This window comes from Asparagus officinalis, chromosome 6 (assembly GCF_001876935.1).
Source record: "Asparagus officinalis chromosome 6, Aspof.V1, whole genome shotgun sequence".
NCBI classification, from domain to species: Eukaryota; Viridiplantae; Streptophyta; class Magnoliopsida; order Asparagales; family Asparagaceae; genus Asparagus; species Asparagus officinalis.
The window spans coordinates 12,035,380-12,050,733 of NC_033799.1; the positions used below are offsets into that span (position 1 = coordinate 12,035,380).

Genomic DNA, 15,354 nt, shown 5'->3' on the forward strand with positions numbered 1-15,354 from the left:
GGGAATGGGTTTTAAAAGGGTCACCGATATGAAGGACAAATTTTCAAAACCAACCTTTTTGATTTTTTTATTTGTAAAAAACGACCCATTTTCCAAATATTTATAAAAACCGACCTGGTTTCAGCCTCAGCGCTGAAACCAGGTCGGTTTTTGAAAAAAGTTTCAGAAACTTCACGGGAGTTGAACTCCCGTGAAGTTTAGCAGCTTTTAATTAAGCTGCTAAACTTCACAGGAGTTCAACTCCCGTGAAGTTTCACAGTTCAAACTTTTTTTTTAACTGTGAAACTTCACGGGAGTTGAACTCCCGTGAAGTTTAGCAGCTTAATTAAAAGCTGCTAAACTTCACGGGAGTTCAACTCCCGTGAAGTTTCGGAAACTTTTTTTCAAAAACCGACCTGGTTTCAGCGCTGACGCTGAAACCAGGTCGTTTTTTGTAAATAAAACTGAAATAGATCGTTTTTTACAAATAAAAAACCAAAAGGGTTGGTTTTGAAAATTTGTCCCCGATATGAATGAGCAGCTCGATTGAATGCCAAGAGGTGTACCAATGTTTAATAGAACATTGAGGAGAAGCTCGACATGTAGTCCATAAAGAAAAAAAAAACAATTCCCCAGTATCCCAAATGGTGAATAGGAAGCTTAGGCTTGTTGAAATTGGGATGATAGGATACGAATAGGTGTTGAGCAACATGGGTATCGGTAATCTACTTTTCTGTACGAATGGAAGGATACAATAATTACTATTCATTCTATAGTAATTCTCTTTCCTCTCCCCTCTCTTCTCACCGCGTTATTAGGGGGGATTATTGGTTGAGACATTTTGGGGGATAATGGGATAATTCTGGGGATTCTATTTTAAAGTGTTATTCATTGGGACAATGATACAAGGATAATACCTTTTTGTGTTATTGGTTTTTTAGAACACTAGTGAGACAATTACACCACTTGGGATAAAATTACCCCTCATATACAAAATTTTTATCCTACGAATCCATCCCATCCCCGCCGCCGCCGGCCGCCGTCACTGATCCTCCCTCGAATCGAAAGGTAATTTCTCGCAGGATCTAGGAAGCAAATTTCGGCCCGTTCGAAGCCGACGAGGATGCGGAAGACGGTAAGCTTTTGGTTCTTTTTAGGGATTCTGCCTCTTTATTGTTTTCGTTTGGTAATTTTTTTTATAGATATTTGCTGAAATTGGAGAAATTTTGGTGATTTAGGGCTTCATTAGAGACTATGCACAGTGGGAAAAAATTTAGTTGGTTCGTGTGTTCTATTGTTTCTAACTGAATCTGCAATTATAATTGTTGGAAATTAGGGTTTCAGTCCTTTTAGTTAATTTTGATGAATTAGTTTCTTTTTTTTTCTTTTTTGAGCTGAATTGAGGAAATTAGGGGTGGAGGACTTTGTTAGATAGTATTTGCACATACAAGAGGGGAAACTTGAGTGAGTTAGGGAGGGTTAGATTTGTTTCTAACTGGATCTGCAGTGATGATTGTTGAAGATTAGGGTTTTGTTCTCTTGCAAGTGACACAATTTATCAGTTGTGTGCTCTAATTTTACATTGATTGCTGATGAAATCTATATACTTTTAAAGTTTGGAAATTTTACATTCCTTGCTAAGTTTCTGGGATGGAAGTTATATATTAAATTTGCCTATGGAGAGAATAAGAACCTAGAATGTCATATGATAAAGGAAAAGATAGTGAAAGCAAAGACCTTTATGAGAGCAATGTAAGGTAGAATTGAGAATTTAAGAAAGAAGAATGAATTTGAGGGAGATCGGAGTAGTAGGAGGAAGTTCTTAGTTGCTCATATATATATATATATATAAATTTTTTTTTTCATTTAAGATACTTATACTCGACTGACGTCTCACAATTAGTAGGGCAAGAAGGTTGAAGGAGAGGAGAGAGAAAACATTGATAAATATTTTAGTTGAAGAACATGTAAAGATAAAATGTTTTTCTGTTTTTCTCTAGTGAAACCTGTTTAATGAGTTGAAAATTGTGTTCTATCTTGCTACTACGTGTTTAAAAGCATTGCTTCTGTGTTGATGCAACATTTATTACAACTTGTTATATTGTTATGCATATTTGTAGGGAAGTAGTATACTTTTCATTTTGATGCATGATCTATATATTACCACTTCTTTTGGTTAGTCATGATGATGATGGTCTATTGTGGATCTAAGGTTACCTAAGGTGCACTTATTCTAAAGGAAGAGCAACTACAATCACAATGTCATCATAATCCTGTTTCTCTATCCTCTACTTCTACTCACTTTCTTCTCATTTTTTGGGTACTATTTGTACTCTGAACAGGTGAGGGATGAACTTGAACATCTACTGGATCATGACATGGATATGGCAGAGATGTACCTTTCGGAGAAGCTTATGTCTAATCGAGTTGGCGAGATGTCTTCGAGAGGGGATCTTGACAATGATGGTTCTGTCGGAGAAGCTTATGTCTAATCGAGTTGGCGAGATGTCTTCGAGAGGGGATCTTGACAATGATGGTTCTGAAATGGATGAAGAGGCGAGATGTCTTCGAGAGGGGATCTTGACAATGATGGTTCTGAAATGGATGAAGAGAGGTAAAATACCTATATTTTTGGAGAGATTTAATTCTCTATGTGGCAATGAAGATGTTTCAGGCAAATTGTGATATCGCAGGCATCATTTGGAACTTTTTCTTGAAGTTCTGCTCACTAATCGTGTCACTGAAATATTGGGTGAAAAGAGCTGTTTCTTTGTGGACCTAAGATTTAAATTAAATAAACCATAGGACCTGTTAGACCTGGACTATGCATGCAATTGGCGTTCATTACCTATAGAAAAATTAATTGTCATTTAATTGATATAATTTTCTGTATGAACCTGAGGGGAAGCGTTGACAATAAAATGCCTTCTCTAGAGAGTAGAAATTATGATGATTCACACCATGCACGTTTCAGCTTAAATAGAGACAATTTTACAGAGAAACAGACACACCAAGAACAAAGTCTTTATGCCAAACTTTTTGGTTGATCACAGGAATTTATTATTCCATTCGGTAATGAAAGGGTCAGCTCCCATGTTAGTTGAACTGCATAGGCATATGAAACTTTTATTACCAGGACAGGTATTTCCATACATAAAGAGTATCCTTATGGAAATATGAACATAATAATAGTTTCTTATGTTCACTAAACATCCAATATCCACCTATTTTACCTTGATTCCCTACTTTATTAACCTAACCACGTCAGCAATACGGTTCAATACTTCGATAAATTTGGTAAAAATAGAAAATTGAAATTTAAAAAAAATCTTTGATTAGGTTATTGTGCATGGATACTAATCAGGATAGAGAATATATTTGTGCTTATATGAAGGGAAGTGAATACGTAGAATTCCAAGAGAACAACTTGAGCATTATTTAGTTGTGGATTCACATATAGTTTCCTATGAACATTATCAGAAGATGACTAAGAAGCATGCATTTTATGTGATGATGAACATTCGGTACTGGAAAGCTTGATCCACAATCATTCTAGAAACATAACTAGCATGGTTAAAAATAGCATCCAACCCAAGAAAAGGGAAAAGCACACTGCTAGGCCCTTGCATTTGTTGTTGAATTATTAGCAATGGATAAAGGTCAATCTTCGTTCTCACATGATGCATTACTTTCATTCAAATCTGTAAGTTCAAAGCGCAAGGCACAGTGCTGAGAACTTATGAGATGATTTTTTTGGGTACAGATTTACTTATGTTTTTAGTAATTATATAATTCTTGATGCTGTTTGATTTTCTAATGTGTAATATGTCATATATCTTCAGAGATGAAGATTTTAAAAATGAGACAGAGAACAGCCATGGAAGTTATATTGGTTTCAAGCCTAGCATTGAAGATCTGGAGATGCTCTTAGAGGCCTACTTTGTGTAGATAGATGGTACCTTAAACAAACTCTCCACTGTAAGTTATTCTTCTTTTTATACAAGCATCTTCATCAATGTTAAATATCAAGCTCACTTATTCAATAAAGTTTTAGTATTTATGAAATAAGAGGAGAACAAGGAGAAAATTATATAGAAATAATGTAAATTGCACAAGGCTCCAGTATTAGACCAAATTCAACGTGTACTATCTAATTGTGTGGGTGGCATCAAAGAAACTCAATAGACTTTGCTATTGAACACAATCTAATTGTTGGCATTGAGGAGATTGGGATAGTTTATGTACACAATGCTGTGAAGAGACTTGATAGGGGATATTAGATATTAATTTATTAATGATGTGACTAACACAATCTTAGGATAAATTGAGTGTTGTGAGAAATAAGTTTGTTTGATGCTTTACACTTGGATCTACTCCTCTATACTTATAGGAGGATCATTCACTATTCATATATAGTAAATACTTCTTTTAGCATGATGAAGATGCTAATTTCTATTTATAATGATTAAATTTGATTTAGCTAATCTTAATAGTGCGTAATTCTGATCATATCCCTAACCCTTATGTTTAAACTTGATTTAGGTAATCTCTTTTGTTGTTTTTAATGAAGATTTGGTTGTTAAGTTTTAATGGGTCTTGTTTGTTCGTGGGTTAGGGATTGGAGATTGATTACGTTAGAGATGATGATGGATGGATCGAATCGGAGGGTCAACTCGGTTCATCGTAGTTATGAAACAATAATTTTATTACGCTTTTCAATTTTAAAATTTAAATACATATTTTCACACATTTATGCACTGAAAAGATTGACCTTTATTGTGCTATTTCGGTTTCAGTTTTGAGTAGTTATTTAATCTTTAGAAATTTGGTTAATGATGGCTAGGGATGTTATAACCATGAAGATAAAAGCTAAAGTTTCTAAATTTCGTCAATAACAGTTAAGGATCATTTTTAGAAATTTTGAAGGGCTTTTATTGAGGAGAAAATGAAGATTTCTTTTGCCATAGTTGGCGAGAGAATGAACTACTGTCTACTGATATGTGCTCAGATCTGAATATTTCCTCTAAAGTAATGAACTATTGATATGTGCTCAAATTTAAAGATTTCCTCTGTCAAAATTTTGTTCATTTTCTATTTATTTCTCTTTAACATTAATAACGAATCTTTAGAAAGACACATTAATAAAGAGTATTATACTTAGTTGATGATTTATAGTAGTGAATTTTAATATTTGATAATATTTGTTTGGATAGGTCAATTATCATATTCTATAATTTTTCGCTTAGAATCAATGATAGGGAACTTCTATGGTTTTCAGGTCATGGAGAAGGTCGTTAAGAAGATCTCGGAGTAGGAAATTTCCTCGCCTAAATAATCCAAGACCCCGTTTAGGCCTGCAATAGTTCTATTTCAGGTTTTGCTCTTATTTCTCTTCTTTTTTTGGCTTTGTTTCTTTTTTCCCCTAATGATAAATATATGATATTATAATGTTTGTCTTTGAGGCACGATATAGTTAAGAGGTTAGTTTGCATTATTTTGTATGATGAAGTAAAATATGCATTAAGAGATAACTCAATTCGTAAAAATTCATGATTGGTTGTCACTCAAGTGACTGACTCATGAATATATGTTATATTGAATGTAGAGTTTTGTTGCTATATTGTTTTATTAGGCATTTATGTGTGAGCTGTTGGAGTAGTATTGTTATATTTGCACCATACAATATTATTAGGCATCTATTTTCCAAATGCAACTCATTTGAAGTTCTCCATAGTTGCTAGCTGTAGGAACCAAATTGAGATCAAACAACATTAACAAATTGTGACTTAATTACATGTAAATGCAACATAATGCTCTATCCCTTATCTCACGAATTTTCTCAATTTACTACTTATAGTTGAACTCTCAAATAATATTTTTATTATTTTTCGAAGGTGTTTCCCCTTTCAAAATTGGTTATAGTTGAACCCTTTTATTCATTCTATTTTACCCTTTTAAAACTAAGAGGGGTGTTCCAAGTGCAATGGTAGAAAAGAGGCGAGGATCGTGCTTGGCACGGGGCACATACTAGTGTTGTGGAATACCTTGTTGAGAATTAACTTTTTTTTTGAATAAAGGATGGGCCTGAAGATGGGCTTGAAGGTTAGACTTAGATAATAGGCCAGTCTCACGATCTCTCTCCTCCTACCAAATCTCTGATCCTTAAAATGTCATCAAGCCGCTTTGGGGACTTCAATCCGATCGCGATCGCGTCGGCGAAACCGAGAAGCTGGATCGCCGATCCGCGGCAAGATTTGGCGAGGGCGAGATCGGCTATCGAGGAAAGGTTCGAGAAGATCTGATCGCAGAGGAGGCGCTCGCTGGGAAAGTGGATGCGAACGGAGAGAGCGACGCCTTGAATCCACCGTTGGATCTCGTCTTCTAGAAGACTCCAGGGAATTGAACGGATCTCTTCGCCAGTTTTAGGGTGGAGGCCGAGGCCAAGCCGCATCCGTGAGAAAGAAAGAGCGAGAGAGATCACGTGGCCGATGTAGATGTTGAGTTCCGCTGCTTCGTCGAGCGGCGGTGGAGAACAAACAATGGCGGCGAGCGGCGACGAACGACTGACTAGCGGCGACGACAAGATCTGGCTGGTTTTGAGCTTTTGAGTGAAAAGACCCGGAAAAGAGCGCGACGAAAGTAGGTAAGATCACTAGCTAAATCTAATGGATATAGCCTCCCTGAGTCTGTCGCTTCTCGGTTCGGATCAGATGGAGGCGGAGCTGGCGACACGAGTTTGTCAGAGACGGAGGCGATTTGGAGTAGCAGCGATGGTTGAGCAGGGGCGACAAAATTTTAGTTTGTTAGTGAGGAAGCAGACTGACGATAGTTGAAGCCGCTGAGGCGAAGCATGGGGAAATCCCTCGGCGGCACCGAGACCGGAGGAAAAGGAAGTGGTGTGTCTAGAGCTGTAAGACTTGCTCTAATACCATGTTAAGTTGGAATTGAAGAACTTGAACTTGATATTGATGTTGATTATCAGATCAGTTACAATATATATAGAGCAAAACTTGTGTTAACTTAAGTGGATAGCAAAATGTTGTCCACCAAACTTTTTAGCCACTCATATTGCCTAGGGATCCTTGCATGATATGAAAAAGTTTTTTATATTAATAAATGAGTGGCTAGGAAGTTTGGTGGACATCAACTTAACTTGATAGGAGTCTTACTATATATACCTGAAAACCAACTTTAATTCTTAATTCTAGAATAGTCATTGCGAGCAATTTTAGGCAACAATTTAAAGATAAAAATATGAATTGTGAAGATTGATTTGCATCATCCACCAAAAGAACAATGCATTTGAGTCATCCAAAATTTTGGCTACTTTTGATAAAATTGTACCATGACCGGTGTATCTGTTAAATTGATCAGGATTGCAGGTTACAAGATTAGTCAAAGATGCCTGCAATTTTCTTGAGACTGTTATGCAGACGCCATTAATAGTTGTAACCATCATAAAGGCAGAAATGGAAACATAACTAGCTACGAACATGATCCTCTGAGAAATATAAAATGAAATGAATCCAAGAACATAGTTAGTCCATCAGTTTCAAATGGGGAAACTTGATATCTATTATTCATGTCACTCGAAAAGATATTTGTTATTCATAAACGATACTAGAAACACCAAATTTACCCACTAGTCAATAAGAGAGAAGCAATTTCTTTGCTGAAATATGGCCGATATAATCAGCTTAACTTTACAAGAATTACTAGAAAAACATTTTACAAGAATTACTAGAAATATAAGATGTAATATTTTAGAAAAATATTACATCTCATCCACTCAAATCCAACTTGAATTTGTCCTAACCTGATATTACTGAATGCAGGTTGGATCAGGTTCAACCCTGGATATAACTTCTCCCCTCTTCTTTTCTACCCTCTTCTTAAATTTTGTTATTTGCTCGATTAATCACTTCCTGTATTGATAATGAAAAGATCAAGGCATTTTATATAATGAAATGTGAAAATTTTCTATCCCTGGCACCTCAGACTCATTATTAGCTAACAGAAGTACATTCAAATTTGGAAGTCCCACTTTACCACATTGAATGTATGGCTAGCAGCCAATATAAGCAGAAAAGTCTTCAATAGATGACGGGAACAAGCGAAATACCTAGGTGGCTTCATTTTAGGAGACTATAATGGCACAATTATACAAATCGTCTAGCAGTTATTGGTGAGGCATATTGCAACAAAATGAGGTAGCAAGTTGTTGAACCTCCTTCTTCGAATGTGCACAAGACTTGTGAAGACCATAAAGTTGCTTTGCCCTTTTGTCATAATCATTTGCCAATGCAGAAATGACCTACGCAATAAATTTCTTCGGAAAAACAGTATTGCTAATATCTCCTTTGTTCTAAAGTAATTCAATATTGCTTCAGAATGATCCATAACACCCTGTAAGTAAAGATAGCAGTAAAAAAGCAATTTCTTGTGATATACGTTCCCAAGGTGTATTCTTGTAAAAATGAAATGTATCATCCTTAGTTCATTCAACAGATTTCTTGTCAGAGGCTTCTTTTTATTCTGCTTCTGGGTATCTCAGTTGTGGGAATTAACATGTATTGTCATTGCCGTTATGTTCTTTTGATTTATGGTTTATTTTCGGGTGATGTAGTGAAGCATGGATACCTTAATAGGGAATAAGTTTGGCTACCTATAGGATAATTCAATACTTGATGATCACATGCTAATACACTTTTTGATGTATCAGAAAATCTTCAACATACTCTTGGAGGTTGAAAAAAATTAAGATCAGTTTAAAGGCGATCAGCTTAATGATTCGGTTAGGTTTTATGTATATATTTTAAGTGCACCTGTTAGAGAGAGTGATAGGATCGAAGTAAATATTGCCACAATAACAAGATTAGGCCTAAACAAAGAAAGATGGTGGTAATTAAAAGGATTCATGAGTTGTTAATTTAACTGAAGGGGATGTAGTAAATAGTAATGAATGGAATAAGTGGAATCGTGTTGCCGGTCTCAATTTTTTGTGGTATAGATAAAAGGTGATGCAAGGCCTAATATCGTACAGAAAAAAAAAATTTGTTCCTCCACAAAACAAAAAAATCAAAGTAAAGTACATAATGCACATCTAGAGACACATTAGTAAGCTTTGATTTTGAAGAAAGTGTCCTACAATATCTGTGATCTCCTCTGTAAAGTGATTAGTGTGAGCTCAGAGGGTACGAAAAGCAAAAGAAAAGAACTTTGTCTGATAAAACAAAGAGCCAGCCCTTAGGTTCAATGGATGAATCTTTGACCAACACAAATTGAATCTTCAGATATTTTTTTGGTGGATTCAACTATGAGTCCTTTATTATGGAAAATATAACAGGACTCACAAACAGCTACACAAGTTAGGAGTCATCCTTTGGCAAGAATGAAAAGCCAACCTACTTCCATCATTCTTCTTATTGATGTAAGGTCATTGATGACACAAATATGCACAAATAGTAAATTTAGAACCAATGTAATCACTTTGAGGCTTTTTCTAATGAGTTTCTTCTTCCCCTCAAGATGTCGGAAGTAAAGGGGAAAAAGATATCTAAAGCCAAAACACTATCCTTTGAAGTGCCAATTGTGATTAAGGAGGTGCACTCTCTTAAATTATTGCAGTCTCTTGAAGTGCATGAGATCATGTCGCATGTTAACATCTTTATAATTGAGTGTTTGTTGTTTATTGAGCATATCTTGTATACAATTAAGGCTTGATAACTATCTTAGCATCCACTGCCTATGTCATGAACTCTTTATCTGTTTCCATATTGTCTCTTCAAGATATTGCATTCACCGTTGCATTCATTTAATCTAGTAGAACGAGACCAGAAACCCAATTTGCATTATTACACTAATGTATTAAGCCAGCATCTGTTTACCCTAATCTTGTGCTGTTTGCTGATGAATATTATCTTATTCACACAATACGCTGATGTCTTTTTCTTTTCTCCCCATCTTTTAACTGTCAGAAATTACTTGTATTTGCTATAAATTACGTGTAAGTTCTTACCTTTTTCCTTGATTTCATAACTAGCATTTCATGTTGCATAAGGACTGCACTTGTTTCTTCCATTCTGAAGTTTGAAATTATGAGTCATTTCTATTATGGAGTCCCTTCTCGACTTAGAATATGTACAGAATGCCACTTTGACGACAAAAGGGCACAAATCATCACGAAGAAGATGTTCATTTGATGATTAGACAACCAAACCGCTGCGCACTGTGGCTATTTTCTCGACGATGTTTGTGTGATTTGATTTCTTTGCCTGAGCTATCCAAGTACCAAAACCATGGGTGTATGTATATCCTGATCATGATATTTCTCCTTTTTCAGCACCACAAACTCTTAATGAGAGCCTTTTGTGTGCTCCTCAATCTTAGCTACAACTAGGAAACCCCACGCTCATTCTGATATGTGCTCGACACGGGGTATGACATTTCATTTCAGTGTCTGCCCCTCTTTTCCTTAGTTCTTGTGGAAAGATCATCATTAATGCACTTTGAGAAGATTCTGGCACAACCAGAAAGATGAGCAGACAACCACATCTTGCCTCCTTTCATCTCTAAGAGATGCCAGGGGACATAGAAATGATTGAATCTGTTTGAAAATGGATGTGAAGAAAACATTAATTATAGCGTTTGGCAACCGTGGCGTTTTTGCCGTTTCTGTTTTTTTTTTCAATAAAAACAATAAAACGCGTTTGGCAACCGGGACGTTTTTTGACTTGACCCTTTACAAAATCCAAAAAATAAACACTTTTCTCAAAACACCAAAAATGTGTTTTGAGATTTCGTTTTTTCATCTAAGCCGCCGCCGCCCGCTATAGGCCAGTCTCACGATCTCTCTCTCCTCCTACAATCTCTGATCCTTAAAATGTCATCAAGCCGCTTTTGCGGGCTTCAATCCGATCGGCGATCGCGTGCGACCGGAAGCTGGAATCGCCGACCGCGGCCAAGATTGGCGAGGCGAGATCGGTATCGAGAAAGGTTCTGAGAAGGATCTGATCCACTGAGGAAGCGCTCGCTGGAAAGGGATGGCGAACGGAGGGGAGAGCGACGCCTGAATCCACGTTGGCTGCTCGTCTTGTCTAGAAGACTCCGGGGAAGTTGAACTGATTCTCTTCGCCAGTTTTAGGTGGAGGGCGGGCCTTTGTTTTTTTTGCCTTTTTTTGCATCCGGAGAAAGAAAGAGCGAGAGAGATCACGTGGGCCCAGATGTAGATGTTGGTTCCGCTGCTCGTCGAGCGGCGGTGAGAACAAACAATGCGGCGTCGGCCGACAACGACTGACTAGCGGCGACGACAAGATCTGCCTGGTTTGGCTTGAGTGAAAAGACCCGGAAAGAGCGGCGATTTTTGATGACGCTGGAAAGTAGTAGGGATCACTAGCTAATCTAATGTGATATAGCCTCCCTGGAGTCTGTCGCTTCTCGGTTCGGATCAGAAATGGAAGCGGACTGGGACAGCGCGAGTTTGTCAGAGACGGAGGCGAATTTGGGAGTAGCAGCGATGGTTGGATCAGGGCGACAAAATTTAGTTTGTTAGTGCAGGAAGCAGACTGACGATAGTGAAGCCGCTGAGGCCAAGGCATGGGGAAATCCCGGCGCACCGAGACCGAGAAAAGGAAGTGGTGTGTCTAGAGCTGGTAAGACTTGCTCTAATACCATGTTAAGTTGGAATGAAGAACTGAACTTGATATGATGTTGAGTATCAGATCAGTATCAATATATATAGAGCAAAATTGTGTAACTTAAGGGATAGCAAAATGTTGTCACCAACTTTTTAGCCACTCAATATGCCTAGTTGGATCCGTTGCATGATATGAAAAAGTTTTTTAAGTTAATAAAGAGTGCTAGAGAGTTTGGTGGACATCATACTGTGAACTTGATAGAGTCTGACTATATATTGATATATTTGGTGGACAACCTTTGCTATCCACATAATCACCTTAGTTGACCAAGTTTGCCCTCTTTAGTAGTAATTCTATATATATATAGTATTATATATAGTATTATATATAGTTTATTTTTTTTTTTTTTATTTTTTTTTTTTTTTTTATGGTATATATAGGTATATATAATATAGTATATATATAGTATTAGTACTATTATCATTCGCTTTCATTCGGTTGCACTTGCTTCTACTACAAAAATAAATGCAAAGGGTACGTGTATATACCAACGACTATTAGAATTATACGGCAGTAAGATACTATGAATTATCAAATAATATGTGTAATTCATCTAATATTACACTTTTTACCCCCTCTCACTCAGGTGTTCTCTTCTGGTGTTAGTTTGGAGCAAATCTATTTGAGATATGGTAGCCTTAGGCACTGGAATTCCCCAAACCAAGCTCTCGGGGATTTGTCACAAGCCAATTAAGCAAAGGTCATTATCAGGCAAAAAAATGTTTTTTTAATAAACTTATTTTATCATTCTTTTCACTTAATTCTTCCTTTTCAACTTATTCAATGAACATGAATTGCCATTTCTATTTCTTTTTCCAGGTTATTTCATAAGAGTCAGGTTTCGAAATGTGATATTGTATCTGCATTTCACAGTTCAGACAGAGAGCACCACCACTCACTCTCTTATAATGCATCGTCTCTGTATATTCCATCTAAAGATAGAAAATTTTTGGGGAATTCATCTTACTCCTCTGAAGCGTGCTCTTCTGATGAGAACATGGTTGGAGCTTCTTCGACTACTGCACGTGAGAAGGTTGGAGTGCTGTTGCTGAACCTTGGAGGCCCAGAGACCCTTCAGGATGTGCAGCCGTTTCTGTTTAATTTATTTGCAGACCCAGTATGTGATCCGATTCTAATTTGCCAATAAATCACTTTTGTTTCTTGCTTTATGGCTTATTTTTAATTACTAATTTGCCGATCTGATTTTTATTTCATCTGTTAAAATTGTGCATCTATATAGTAAGAGAGGGGTCCTTTTTTGTTTCTTGTGGGAAGCTTTGGTTTGTGATACCATATGCTTGTATATATGACAGTTGATGTTCCGTTGGCTCTTCTTTCCTTTTATTCTCTTCATTTTTTAGTGCGGCTTGGGTAAGAAGTTGGTTTTAGGTGAATTGAGAAGTGGAGTGACAAGGGAAAGTTTTATTTTGGAGTCATGAAATTGGATTCTGTTCTAATAGAAGTTTTAAGCTCTAAGCATGCTATATTTTAGAATCTAATTTGACTTTCAATCTGATGGGAGCTGAATTTGACGTCTGATACTTCAAATATACTTCGACGTGTAACCTGATAGGAATTCAATTTTCTTCGTAAAGATAGAAATACCAGGTAAAGTATACTGGAACCAAACTGAATCAACCCAACAAACACTTCGGACCTTACTGGAACCAGCATAATTTAGAATGCTTTACTAAGTCTGTACTAGGATTTTGAATGCCTCCCAAGCGACTAACAAACAAATTTTTTTTGGTGCATATTTCTTAAATTTGGTTTTTTAGAATTGTATGTATTCATATTTCTCAAATTTGGTTGAGAGGTTGGTACAGACTGCGAAGGAGGAGGATAATGAAAGGTTCTTGCTAAAGCTCAGGAATCGAATGGAGCGGTAAAGATTAGATTTTGAATTGAGTATTGAGTTTTGTTTGTTCGTTGTTTTTTTTATTAATTGGGTAATTTTTTTGGTGTTTTGAGGTTGGGATTGATAATCCAACGATTGAGTTCCGATTCGAGCATTTGAACATTGATGCAAAGGCATTTGTGGGGAATCAAGGACATACCTGAACAACATCGAAGACAACACCAAATGTAAGAACATGTTGAAACAAAATGCACTTTGTTCCTTCTTGCTACTGTATCATTTGATTTTGGATGTATAAAAAAAGATATAATCTTATTTGTTGTGCATTTGTTTATTAAACTTGAAAAGAAGAATCCTTACTTAGGTTAACTTTTTTCTTCTGACCCAATATTTATAGTGAGCATTTGACTTGTTGTAGCAAATCATGGTTATCAACTATCTATAGCATGTTGTATTTTAAATGAAGGCTTATTGTGTAGCCTAGAGCTTCTTATGAGGATTTTTTGCTAAACTTTTTTGTGTTGTCGAGTCTTTTTATCATGACTAGTTATTGGAGTAGTATTTTTGTTCTTTGGAGATCGAAGGTCGATCTAGTATTGGATGAAACCATGAAAAGAATGTCATGATAATGAATATTTTGGACATCATTATTATTTTTGTATTCTCTCATACTGGTTCATGAAGGATAAGATGTTTGCATGCGTATATATAATTGTTAATGAAGAGATCACCTTTGATTTTGATTCACTTCTCAAATGTTTATTTCAAATCCAAATTCATGTATAATGAAATATGTCCAAACATTAGATTTTAAATCTTTGATCTCAAATCCTTGCATTTAGTCATGTCATCAAAACAAATGATTTTATCAAATCATGGATTTCAAATCCTAGATTTGAAATCCCTTGATTTCAAATCAAGCTTCCAAATCCAAATCTTAATTCCTAATGCTTATCATGGTCTTCTGTCGTGCCAGTCTGTTCAAACGATTCCCCTTTCTCAATTTTAAATAATGAAATTACCAACGCGCATGTTGTTGCAGCTGAGTACAAATGAATCCTTGTCATCATCAGTTTTGAAAATTCTTTCTTATCGATGACTTCCTTGGCTCTCACATTGCAGGGTCTGCTTTTATCGATAACTAACGCCGTGACCGGATTTGCGAAAGGAAATTACCTGTCTGCTTCGCGTTGAGAGAGAAACAATTGGTTACCGACGATTCCCACCATTTTTTGTTTCTTATTAACTTTGGTGTCCAATAATTTACTCACTTTACACAGGAAGTGAAGGCCACCACTTCTCATATGTTACGAGATGGAAGGCTTGGATTTCTTTCTGACATGATTTTTTTTTTAAGATATTGCTCCCTCAAACCTTTCATATTCTTAAAATCATTGTATTGCTGTTTAGTCCCCGAAATCGCATAGGTCAATCACAGATTATTTATTTTTCAGTCCAATTTCTTAGCTCTGGTTGGATAGTGATTATCCCAAGACCACAAACATTGGATCGGATTTGGGCGCTAAACGGATTTGATTTGCACTAAATTTGTGGAAAGGGATATAACTGAAACCCGAAAAAATAAGTCCCCAAGTTGATAATCAACGTCTCAATTTCACTTGCACACCGCGACTAAATGTGGGACAGAGTAGGGTTAATCATGAAAATTTCCGTGTGTAGACGTAAGTCCTCATTTATTGACCAACTTAGGAGTCCTAATGAGTTCTATGTGATTATCTGTATTTAAATTCATGAATAAAATATATTACTTAATAATATATAATGTATATATATTGAAATCAAAATTTTCATTAGAAAATA

The 15,354-nt window shown here is 36.2% G+C and overlaps 1 protein-coding gene across 3 annotated transcripts; it reads left to right on the plus strand.

Moving 5' to 3' along the window:
- Positions 993-14,979, plus strand: LOC109844190 (magnesium transporter MRS2-F-like). Of its 3 annotated transcripts, XR_002247897.1 has the most exons (8): positions 2,535-2,593; positions 3,822-3,957; positions 5,258-5,353; positions 12,262-12,375; positions 12,495-12,792; positions 13,502-13,560; positions 13,647-13,760; positions 14,656-14,979. XR_002247897.1 is itself a non-coding variant. In XM_020413153.1 (5 exons), exons 1-4 carry the CDS (start codon positions 1,103-1,105, stop codon positions 3,925-3,927), a joined length of 264 nt encoding a protein of 87 aa, XP_020268742.1. In that variant the 5' UTR covers positions 993-1,102; the 3' UTR covers positions 3,928-3,957; positions 4,595-4,697. The 3 variants fall into 3 exon arrangements, 1 of the variants encoding a protein (XP_020268742.1); XR_002247896.1 differs by having other exon boundaries at positions 13,502-13,760; XM_020413153.1 differs by lacking the exons at positions 5,258-5,353; positions 12,262-12,375; positions 12,495-12,792; ... (1 more) ...; positions 13,647-13,760; positions 14,656-14,979 and adding exons at positions 993-1,114; positions 2,322-2,409; positions 4,595-4,697 and having other exon boundaries at positions 2,536-2,593.